Source organism: Hipposideros armiger, unplaced genomic scaffold, assembly GCF_001890085.2.
Source record: "Hipposideros armiger isolate ML-2016 unplaced genomic scaffold, ASM189008v1 scaffold_426, whole genome shotgun sequence".
Lineage (NCBI taxonomy): Eukaryota > Metazoa > Chordata > Mammalia > Chiroptera > Hipposideridae > Hipposideros > Hipposideros armiger.
Window position 1 is genome coordinate 376663 of NW_017731776.1, and position 12229 is coordinate 388891.

The window sequence follows — 12229 nt, forward strand, 5'->3', positions numbered from 1 at the left end:
TGCCCCAGTAGGTATCCAGCCCAGGGCTTTGGCAGAGAGATGGACAGATGGACACTTTTAGGTTAGAAAATTGAGCAATGATCAAAGTGAAGCTTTTGGATCACAGCATTGTGTGTGTGCGTGTGTGTGTGTGTCTACATGAGTGCACAAAACAAGAGGACTCAGGACTGGGAGCCAGGAGGCCTGGGTTCAATTCCCTGCACAGCCCTGGACAAGTCCCCACCCCTCTGAAATTCAGACTTTACCATGAGAGAGTCGGAAGGGATTATTCTTCAACAGATGCTTCCTGAGCACCTACTACGCGCACACCAGGCTCTGTGCTGGGCACACATGCTCAGCTCTGAACAGATCGACAAGGTCCCTGTCTTCATGGCTTCCACTGTGGTGGATAAGCCAGGGAGTTAACCAATCAACCAGTTAACAGAGCGTGAGCTGGAGAAAGGTGCTGGGCAGAGCGTCAACCCTGTAGGATGCTGGCCAGTGTGACGGGGACAGGGCTACTGTGAGCAGGGCTTGTCGTTGCACTTTTCTGAAAAGATGCCCCCCAGCAATGAATCTTCAGGTCCTCTGAACTCATTGTGGGCCCCAGTGCAAATCCCTTCCCCTCTCTGGGCCTCTGTTTCCCCATTTGCAACAATAAAAAAGGGTGAGATGGTCTCTAAGGTTCACCCCAGCTCTCATAAGTAAGGATTCTCAGTTGTTCCTCCATCGAGTGTGTGTGTGTGTGTGTGTGTGTGTGTGTCACACCAGGGTCTGTGGTGAGGCGCACATGTGCACATGCGCACGCGCGCACACACACACAGAGCTGACGACGTCCCAGCCCTGGGCCCAGCTGCACAATGGATGTACCAGATGGGACACCTGGCAATGACAGGGGCTGGCAGCGCGTCCCCTCAGCCCATCTTCTCTTAATCCCCCAAGGGGACACGCTCACCTTTGCTGGCACAGTGTACCCCTTAAACTGCTTCCCTCTCACCCTGTCATGGAGCCATCACAGCTACCTCTCACATGGAATGCCTACTATGTGGCCAGTACCCCAAATTCTCACAACAGCCCTGCCAGGTAAGTATTGTTACCCTGTTGTTTTGGGTTGTCAGAAAAGTCATGACACACCTTCGCAATGAAAAACAGAAAAAATACGTCATGACTTTTCCGACAACCCAATACATATGGAGAAACTGAGGTGCAGCTAGGTTAAGTGACTTGTTCAGTAAATGATAAGCTGAGGACTTATATCTGACCCAACCCCAAGCTGCCAGACCTACTGTGTGCCTGGATCACCTTTCTGGACTACCCTCAAGCCTGAGACTAGGGGCCCAGGCTGGCCCAGGCCTTGTCCAAGCACCACTCTCCACGGATTAGCAAGGGTACTCAACACAGCACGGTGGGTAGGAGGGCGACCTGTGAACCTGTGGCCCAGGTTCAAATCCTGGTCTCAACATGGACTCACTGTGTGACCATGAGCAGGATCCTTAACCTCTCTGTGCCTCGATTTCCCCATCTGTAAAATAGGGATAATGCTATTCTGTTGGATTGTTCTGAGGATTTAATTTCTGCCAAGTTCTTAGAATAGTATGTGGTGTTATTTAGGTGTTGTTAAATAAAAAGGACAAAATGATTCCCATTGATTGTCTGGGCAGTCTGAGAATTGGGGCCCACAGAGGGTAAGGGGCAGAGCTGAGACTCAAACCCTGGACCCAAGACTCCCTGCCCAGTGGCCTCTCCCTATAGCCCCAAGGTATCTCCAGCTCAGCCAAGAGTTGAAGTCCCAGGACTGACCCAGGCTCAGGCCCCAAAGCATAAAGAGAGACCTTATGGAGACTGAGGACAGGGAGCTAGGGGACACAACATGGGTCAGAAGTACAAGTGCAGGCTGGGGGCCAGGCCCCTCCTCCTCCTGTGGCTGGCACTCACCTACCTTGCCCCACCCCCATCTACACAAGGCCCGGCACTCCTATGCACTTAGACCCTGGGCAGCCAGGTGCTGAAGCAGCTCCCCGAGCACCGAGGGCCCAAGGCTCAGTGATCCTGGGACACAGCAGACAGGGAATAGCAAGGGGCGGTGTGGCCTCCCAGCATCTGCTACAGCGGACCCAGTCGCCAGCATTCTGTCCCAGGGACAGCCAGGGCTTCCTGGCCTGAGACCCCACAGCCCACCCTCCCCAGGTTCTAGGGAGCCCCACAGGCAGGAATCCCACCCAGAATGGAGGTCCTGCCCAAATCCCTCAGCCAACAGCTGCGAGAGGAACCCAGGCATCCACACTCACCCTCATAAGCAGACCCCCATGAAGGAGCCCACCCATGTCACAGCCCACAGGGTCGGAAGTGTGAATGCTTGAGGTCATGAATTGTTGGTGAAAATGGAAAACCTGCGACCAAGCCAGCCACCCACAACAGGGAAGCGGCCATATGAGGGGACCCCGCAGTAAGGCGGATCGAGACGGCCCCCACTGTGCCTGAGGGGAGATGCCTGGGGTGTGGAGGGCACAGATTCAGGGGCCTGGTGAAGGGCCGAGGCAGCAAAGCCAGTCTCACGTGGGTAAAAACAGATGGGGTATCCATGTTTGCAGGGGGCTAGAAACATGAGGAAGGGCCCCGCCAGTGATGGGAGGGACAGCAGCTTGTCCCCCTCTGTGTCATCCAGAGAGCACATGTCATCTCCCTAGTTAGAAAAGGGGTGTATACACTCATACATTTTTCTACATATACACACTGCAACAAACATACACAAATCACCCAGGACACACACATGCGCACGCAGCTTTAGCCCATCTACTTCCTTATGGGGCGCCAGGGAGGGGCGTGAAGCCTTCCCAAAACAAATGGGACAGGCCAGAAAAATGAAGGGAGATGGAGACAGAGAAGGAGACAAAGACAGAGTGAGAGGCAGAGGCAGGGTAAGAAAGCTCTGCTCGGGCCCCCAGGTGACCCTGCTCAGAAATGGCCACTCCAGGCTGGCCCATGCAATGTGGAAACTGGCAGTGCCCAAGCCAAAAGCTGCTGGACCTAGGTTCTACCCTCAGCCCAGACACTTACTGCTGTGTGACCCTGGGCCAGAGCCTCTCTGGGTGGCACCTTCCCGTGAGTGCGGCAAGTGGGTGGAGACTCTGCCAGCTCTAACCTCCAGTGCTCTGTGGCCCAGCTCACACCGCTTCCTACATCCCTCAGCGTCTGCAGATGGTCCTCAAGGACTGTCCCCTTGTCCCCGAGCTTCCCCTGAATCCAGGACAGAACATCCAGGGCAGCTGCCATCTCTGCCAAGGCAGACACCCAGTTCCCAAAGCCCCTCCCCTGCCATCAACCCCAGCACCAAAGCAGAGAGAAGAGTGTGGCAGTGACAGGGGGCAGTAGGTACCCAACACGTGCCTGTGGAGAAGCAGTGGATGGCTGCTGCCTTCCTGCATCGCCTCACTTAATCCTCCATCCCACTGTACAGATGAAGAAACTAAGGTCCAGAGAATGATCTGCCCAGAGCACGCAGCCATCGAGGGGATGAATGGAACCCACGCTGCCTACTCCAAAGCTCATCAGCTCTTTGTGCCTCTTGTCTGGCAAGCACCGGGGAGAGTGGGAGGAACCAGACATGCAGATACCCCCACCTCTCCTGACCCAGCATCCCAGGCCTCAGGACTCCGTAGGCCACAGCCTGTCCCCAACAGCCCAAGAGGTGGTGGCTGGAATGGCCACTGAAGCCGTGCCTGCCTCTCCCACCACCAGGAAACGCAACAACAACAGAGTTAGCATTTACTGAGCACTCACTGTATGTTTGGCACAGTGCTAAGTGCTTTACACTGTTAACCCTAGGAGGTGGGTACTATTTTTATTCCCATTTTACAGACGAGGACACTGAGGCACACAGAGGCAAAACAACTTGTTATGGGTAGAATCGGGAATTGAGCCCAGGCCTGGGCCCATGTGCTTGACCACTGTGTCACCCATCTTACAGCCCCAGGAGTTTCTCGTCTCTGACCCAATGTCCCCAAGCCAGCACCCCAGAGTGTCTGGCAGACACAGGAAAGGCCTCGATCCCAGAGGCTCTGCTTAGCTGGAGGGCCCCCAAGCCACCATCATCTGGGTCACCTGCTCTCCTCCGCTGACCCCTCTCTGTGGTCCATCTCCTCCCAGGATGCTTAGGGTCCTTGGTGAGCCCCAACCTCTGTCCTTGAGGTCTAGCTCTGGGTGTTCTGGGCTCAGTCTGCTCTCTGAACGTAGGAGGAGAGGACGGTCCCACTGAGTAGAGGCTCCCTGAGTTCTGGGAAGACTTCCTGGAAGAGGCAGTCCCTTGGAAGGCGTTGGATTCAGGGCAGGGGCTACAAGAGGGCCTGTTCTGTGGTTGGAAGCCAGGCATGGTGGGTCAGACTACACCCTCTAGGACGGGGACTGGGTCTCAGCCTGAGGCTGAGAGGGTGTGGGACTAGCTAGGGTCACACAGCAAGCTGGGGGAGGAAGGAACCCTATGGCCCTGGCCTCCACCTCAGGGCTCAGCACAGATCCCACCCTCCCTCCTGCGTCTACAAAGATTGCAGCTGCACTGGTTGAGCTGTGACCCAATGTGCAGGAGGGGATGTGGGGAAGGGTTTTTGGAAGCTTCTAGAACTCCTCAGGCCTTTCCAACCATGCAGACCCTGGCAGCCCTGCGGGCCAACTGTGTGCAGGCACTCCTGTCTCCAACCCTCCCTCTAGGAGCCCAGCAGTGCCCAGGCAATGTCCCCATTTTACAGATGCGCAAACTGAGACTCAGATGTATGTGACCGCTCCAAATCAGGATCCAACTACCGTGCCTTGCTTCCAGCCACAATCCCTCTCGAAGGTCCTGCCCCAAATTCAACCCCTACCCAGGGACTGCCTCTTCCAGGAAGTCTTCCCAGAACTCAGGGAGCCGCCACTCAGTGAGACCATCCTCTCCTCCTACATTCGGAGAGCAGACTGAGCCCAGAACACCCACAGTGCTTCCACCCTCAGACTAGGGCTCCTGGGAGTTGAGGCTCTTTCCCCCCTCAGACAAAAACTCCCTGAAGTCAGGGCTGTGTCCCCTCAGACAAGGATCCTGATGGCACAGTTTCCCCCACCCCCTTAAAGCTAGGGGCTCCCGGGGAGACAGGATCACCATGCTCTCCTTCCTTCAGACTAGAAAGTCATGATGGCAGGACTCCTACATCCTTCCTCTTGCCCCTTACCTGCATAGCCCCCCACCACCACCACCACCAGAGTACAAGACCTTGCCCCAAGGGCACAAGCAGGACCCCAGGGCCATGCCTCAGCCCCTTCCTCTCACTCTCTCCTGGCGCTCTTCCAGGCCTGCTCTGTACCAGGCAGGCTACCCCACCCCCAGGAGCCTGTCCATGAATCCCACCTCTGTTGGGCACCACAGACCCCCCTTTCTCCTCCCCAAACAAATGGAGTATTGAGTGAGACACTGGGACAACCGCATACAACGCCAGATCTATTCCCTGGGCTAGTGTGGCTGCCAGCAGTGACAGGGAGGGCAGCCAGGCTGAGGGGAGCCTTCTGTCCATTCCACAGCCCCTCTAGATCCAGGCTCTGAAATTGGGGCCACTCTAAGCTCTATCCTGGTGGGGCTGGGACTAACAGCCCACTCGCTGGGTAACCCTAGAACACACCATTGCAGGTGCCTCCACTGTCCATCCCCTCCCCTCTCCGGAAACAGTGCAGGCAGGAGCCTCTGAGCCTACGTCCAAGTTCCTGCTTTGTGCTTTATAGAGAATGCCCCCAAAGCTGAGTGTGGTCATTTGTGAAATGGGTGTAACAACTCCTATTCTGCATGAGCTGCTGGATCCGGACAGGAACGTCCCTTGCACATAATCATACCCAGTTAAAACCAGTTTCCTTCTCGCTCCTCTACTTTGATTTTCTCTTTTTGGGGGAGGAGGTAGGGGGTGGCAAGACAACTCAGGCTGGCAGGGCAGAAAATGGTCTGTCCCAAGCACTTAAAATGTCCCCTATTCAGAAGTCAAAATCTCAAACTCCTCAGGGGTGGGCAGTGAGGCTGTTTTTCCACCCTGGAGTGGGGGCCTTGGAGGCAAGCCTGCAAATCAAAGCTCAACACCCGCTGCCTCCCAGAAGCCAGTTGAGATTATTAAGCCAGCCAAGAAGACATTATCTCCATTTTACGGACAAGTAAATTGAGGCACAGAGTGGTTAAGTAATTTACCTAAGGTCACACAGCTAGTGAGCAGCAGGATTGGTTTCTTCTGTCAATTCAGGCTGCTTCCAAAAGCTCTTCCCTATGGCAGGAACCGTCCCTACTTAAGGGCCTTTCTGTGGTTTTGCCTCTGTGTTCAGAGTGAAGTCCAAACTCTCTAGCCTGAAATGCCAGGCTCCGCAGCAGGGCGGTGTAGTGCAGCAGAAAAAGCACTTAACCTGGAGTCAGCCCAATGTGGGGTGAAATGCTAGGTCTGCCTCCTAGTTCCAGCTGTGTGTCCAGAGGCCATTTACCACGCCTCCCCAGCCCCACATTCCTCATGTATAGAATGGGAATGACAAGACTGGCCTCCCAGGGTGCTGACAGGGTTACCCACCCATGCATGCACCGCATATTTATTGAACAGCTACTATGTGCCAGGCCCCATTCAAAGCACTTGAGATAGAGCAGGGAACAAGACAGAAAAAGCTCCTGCCCTCATGAAACTGATATTCTACAATGGTGGGAGGGTGGGTAACAAGCAAATAAACAAAATGGAATCCGGTTGTGTTAGGAACTATAAGGAGACAAAGAGGAAGAAGGCCAACAGCAAGAAACAGAGTTGTCAGGGAGGGCCTCCCTGAGGAGGTGACAATGAGCTGGAACAGGAGACAGCCGTGTAACAATCCCAGGAAGCAACAATGAGCAAAAGAAGGAACAACAACTCCTGCAGAAGGAACAGCAAGTGCAGAAGGAACAGGCTGGGAAATTAAACGAGACCTGGAGCATGTGGGAAAATGCCCAGCACATAGCAGATGCTCAGTAAAGAGCAGCTGTTGGTATTCCTGCTATAAACCCCTTAAGCTCCTTGCGCCTCGCTTTCTTCTTCTGGAAATGGGATACTGTACAGATTCAAGGGACTCCTAGGTCTCTTCCACATACCTGAATTCACTTAAAGTAACCGTCACTCCACTGTTATTCCTCCCATTTTGCAGGTGGGGAAACTGAGGGTCCCAAGATCCCACAGCCTATAAATGGCAACATCAAGATGTGAACCTAAGTCTTATAATCCCAAACCCTATGCTCCTGCAGCCTTCTGTGGTCCCACTGCACACAGAGCACTCACTACTTCTCCCCCATTCCATCCCAAGACAGCTCTGACTGTTAGAAAGTCTCTTCTCGGGATGAACTGAGGTCCGTGCCTGGTTGGTCCCACTTCTACCCTTTTGAGGTCGCCCAGGACGGCCCTGGCCTCTCTTCCCCAGCTCAGTATGAAACGCAAACAAGGCTGACAGGTTAGAAAGAACAGCCACCACTCCAGGAAGCACGTCCCAGGCACCAGGCCCTGTGCTCCAACTTCATCCCCCTGCTTCACATGAGGGAAGTAAAGTAGGAATTCGTATCATCCCCATTGTACCAATGAACAAACTGAGGCCCAGAAAGGCAAAGAAATGTGTCCAGGGCCACCCACCTGGAAAATGGCAGTTAAGGGTCTGAACGCAGATCTTTGTCACTCAAAAGACAGTCATCCTGTCCACCACTCCCCAAGCCCCTCAAATGTCCCTGTTTGGACATCCTTTTCAGTCCCTTGCCTGGCCTGTCCCCTGGTGGTATCAAGGAGGTTGACAGGACAGGCATCCCCTAATCTGTTACTCACAAGACACCATGAGCCACTTGCCTGACACGCTGTGTGCTGTGAAGGAAGCCAAAAGGCAATGGGGCTCAGGCAACGGCTGGGGGGGGACAAGGTCCACCTGTTAAAGTGCACACACAGGACCCTGGAGCAAGCGGGGAACACACGCGACAGGATCCAGTCATACCTAGTTCCATCCTAGCTCAGCAACCAAGGTGCTACGTGACCACTGGGAGGCCCTCCTCTCTGGGCCCCACTTCCTGCTACCACGCAGTCAGCTCAATACCTCCATCACTCAAGGGTCATGGGGGAAAAGGGAGCAATAATGCAGATCCCTGGAGAGAAGATACCACTGTCCTCCCCAGGCATGTCAGAAAATCATTTTAAAATCAGTTTGGAAAGGAATTATGATAGTGGTGGTGGTTACCACTTACTGAGAGTCTATTAAGTGCCAGGAACCACATTGGGGGCATCACATACATGATCCCAAGTGACAGCAACCTCAAGAGGCACATGCATCAGCTGTGTTTCATAGATTGGGAAACTGAGGCACAGGATCATCTATCTGTAAGTGCCAGAGCCAGACAACTCTGAATGAGGTGGTAGCAGAGGCTCCTGGGGGAGAATCAGGCCTGATGAGTTGGACTTTTGGGGAGGCAGGTGTTAAATTCCAGCCCCAGCACATGCCCGCTGTGTGACCTTGGGCAAGTCACTTCCCCTATCTGATACCTCAAAGGCAGTTATCAACGCCAGGCTTCTCAGAGTACAGCAAATATGAAAGATGGGGACAAAGTCATTTCGGGGCAAGGAGGGAACATGCATCCCGATGGGGGACTTGGACGTTCAAAGGCCCAGAGGAGGGAGCGGGCTCGAGGCAGCGGTAGGAGAGGTTGGCCACAGAAGTGGGAGGGAAGGACAGACAAGAAGAGGGCCTTGGGAGAAGGGACACTGAGGGTGCAGCAGGGTCTCCGGTCCAGACATGAGGATGGCAGGATGAGCAATGGAAGTGGGGAGCACAGCTCAGACGACCCACTGTGCCTCACTTCCCTCCAGAGGACCCCACTTCAGCCTGTGGGCAACATTAAGTCCACAGTAGCAGCCCCTCCCCCATCCATCACACCCCCACCTTCCCCTCGGAGCACCCACCACCCCCACTCTGTTCCTGTACCAGCGCCCTCCAGAGCACCCGTCACCAGCCCTTCCAGGGGACCTCAGCAGCCACAGCCCCTCCACCTGGGGACCATCACATCTTAGAGCCCCATCTCCCTCTCCTTAGCAACCACCAACACTGGGCCCAGACAGCAAGCCTCCTCCCTCGTCTCCTCCTCTCTCCATAGAGACCGAGATGCCACATAGGCGGATCCCTCTCCACGGCAACCACATCACTCAGCGCCTGCCCGGGACAACAGTTCCCTCCACGTGGCCACCACCAACACAGCCTCAGTGACAGCAACAGCCTCAGTGACAGCGACAGCCTCGGCCTCTCCTCCCCAGGGCAGCCGCCAGCCCCAGCCAGGACAGAGCAGCTCCTGCAGGCCTCCCTGCCGCCTCCAAAATTTGAGACACTGGATCAGGCCAGGTATAGATGCTGCCCTGCGTTTCGCCTGCTCCTAACCCACTCCCAGCCCCTCCATCCGCCCCTCTCTGCAATAGAAAGGCCCCCACCTGAGGGAGAAGGGGCCATGTTCTCCCAGGCCAGCCCCTGGAAGCCAGTCCCCCAACCCCTAGCAGGTGCACAGATGCCCTCAGCCCTGCTGGGGTGCAGGCAGGCCTGGCTTAGCCTCTCAGCTAGGCAAAGGGGTAGAAGTGGGGTCTCCGAGCCGGCCGCGGCTTCCTCCCCGCTCTCCTCAGTGACCAGTCCCAGCTTCCAAAAGGCCTGCCACTCTGCCAGCTGCCTCACAGGCCCTGTGGAAGGGAAGCTGGGGAGGGGCAGGGTGGGGGTGCCCGCAGCTGGGGCGCGGCTGGGCAAGGCAGGAAGGGACAAACAGGAGGCAGAGGCCGGGCCGCATCACGGGGTTCCCAAGGCCAGGTCATGTGAGCCGGGCTCACATACAGCCACACACTCACACACAGTCAGAAGGACCCTGCCCTTACCAGACGTCTGCAGGCAAAGAGGCCCCTCCAGCCAGCAAGGCTCTGTCCCTGGCCTGGTCCCAGGGAGGTCCCCACAGCAGCAGCGGTGGTGGTGGCAGCAGTAGCAATGGGGTCTCAGGTCCCGGCCCAGCTCAGGCAGCAGCAGCTCCTCATCCAAGTCCTCTCCTTCTGTGAGGAGGCGAAGGGGAGAAAGAGGAGGGAGGGAGGGAGAGGAGGGAGGGAGGGAGGGAGGGAGGGAGGGGGAAATGCTGAAGTCTTGAAGGGTACACTCACTTCTTTCTTAGGTTTCCCATGGCAACTGAATATACCACAAATGAATATCAGTGTGAGAGAGAGACAGAAGATAGAGGGAGGGAATGGAGGGAGATGGAGGCAGAGATGGAGAGAGATAGAGGCAGGGAAACGGGGGAGATGGGGGCAGGGAGATGAAGGGACAGGGCCTCAAGACCCAGATGGAGGGCTAGGGGCTCCCCACCTTAACCCATAGGATTCAGGGGGAGGGGAGGGCCCAGGGGCCACAGGACTTTTCATCTTTCCATGGCCCCCGGGCAGGAGGAGGAAGCAACAGATGAGTAGATTTTCTAAGAGTTGGAGGACCCTCACTCCTGCCCCACCAGCCCCACCCCATGTCCTTCACTCCCTGCTGGGCCCCATAGCCTGGAGGTTCCTCCCAAGTCATAGTCCCAGCCCCATACCTTAGTCACAGTCATGAACACACATGTCACACCCAGGTGGGGATGGCCACGCACACCCTCACACTGACCTGACGTCCAGTGCCCACACACAGACCTCCCCCTTTTCATGCCCAATCACACCACCCTTCCGTTGGTCACCCCAACGCCAACACAACCCACTCTCCTCTACAGCTGGGCCCCATTCCCTCTGCTGCAGGGAACAAGCACCCCACCCCAACACATTTCTCTTACTCAGAACTCTGCAAGGACCCACACGCCCCTCCCCCAGTGTGCCCACAGCCTGTGCCCCACGTCCCATCATATGTGCTCACACACCCTAAGAGCGACGTACCTGCCCGACCTCCATCTGCACAGACACACATACTCCCAGACAGACGTGCCTGGCCAAACCTCCCCTCCAGCTGTGCACACACAGACACTCATTACCTTCCCATGGAGGCCCCTCTCCCTGTCTGGCCCTGCACCCCCCAGCAGCCCAGATGGTACTCCCTGCCCTCCCCAGCAGGCAGGGGCTCCACACCTCAGCCCCCTAGACATTGTCATTCACAAACATATGTAGACCCACCAGAGTTGGCAGCCAGTGGCAGCTACAAAACAGAAACACACACTTGGCCCCCTGCACTGCCTCAACTCCATTACCCCCACCTAGAGGCAGCGAACAAGGAAACAGCAGGCTTGCTCCTGGAAAGGGCTCCCAGGCCTGGGGAGGGAGCCCAGACACCAGCAGGGACAGGACAGGACAGCACCCCAGGTTGCACACTATCCCCTCACACACACACACCTGCACCCACAAGACAGGACAGCAACCTACACACCAGAATTTCACACTCCTTCAGACAGACGTGCACACAGCCCCACATGCACTGTACACAGCTGCCCACAGAACCCAGACATAAGGGGGCCGGCCCCAACAAGCAAACACACACAGGTGCCAACATGCCTAGAGACACATGTCAACACACCCACACATCAACACATCCACAAAAACACACTAGCCCCCATTCACTGTGAACTGCCCAACACACACACACACACACACACACATACACACACACCACAGGTTTCACTATACATACCCAAACAAACCTGCCAGTGGGCACTGGCGCCCCTACACAGGCTCACATGCTAAAACACACATGTCCCAAACATGTCCCCACAAGTGGACAACCACTCCCAGACACCACCACCCCAGCACACGCATGACCACCTCTGCACTCCACAGGACAATTCCAGGTGGCGCCCCCACATCCTGTCCACACACACACACACACACACACACACACACACACACACACACACACGCTTGCCAACAACTCAGCAGGCCCTCACCCCAACGCCCCCTCCACCCCCTCCATTCCCCGGGTGCCTCCAGGGACCCGCCGCCAGCCCGCGCCCTGCGCCGGCGGGTTTACGATCCCGCGCACCGCGCGGAGCCCAGAGGCCGTGAAATTGGCTGCGAGCGTCAGGGGATGCGGCTGCAAATTCTAAGCACAGGGAAGTAAGGCGGAAACCCCGCCGGCTGGCTGGCCGCGTGGGGTAAGCCGCTGGCAGCTGTGTCTAGGACCCCGCGGGGCCGCAGGCTGCAGCGCGGACCGGGGGAAGGCGGCCCGGGCGGAGTCTCTGAGCGCGCTCACGCCTCCGCCGCGCCCCCTCCCGCCCCCGCCC

At 56.5% G+C, this 12229-nt stretch overlaps 2 protein-coding genes across 9 annotated transcripts in view; one reads left to right on the plus strand and one right to left on the minus strand.

Moving 5' to 3' along the window:
• ELFN2 (extracellular leucine rich repeat and fibronectin type III domain containing 2) overlaps positions 1-12229 on the minus strand; it is a 67578-nt gene that overhangs the window by 31946 nt on the left and 23403 nt on the right. For all 8 annotated transcript variants that reach the window (XR_002126455.1, XM_019664581.1, XM_019664579.1 and 5 more), the window contains one exon: positions 9870-10037. The gene's annotated coding sequence lies outside the window, so the exon portion shown is untranslated. The remainder of the gene's footprint in view (positions 1-9869; positions 10038-12229) is intronic.
• LOC109394470 (putative uncharacterized protein ENSP00000383309) overlaps positions 8602-12229 on the plus strand; it is a 9528-nt gene continuing 5900 nt past the window's right edge. The window contains exons 1-2 of the mRNA XM_019664565.1: positions 8602-8655; positions 9132-9354. Of these exons, the coding sequence (XP_019520110.1) occupies positions 8602-8655; positions 9132-9354 (277 nt within the window). The remainder of the gene's footprint in view (positions 8656-9131; positions 9355-12229) is intronic.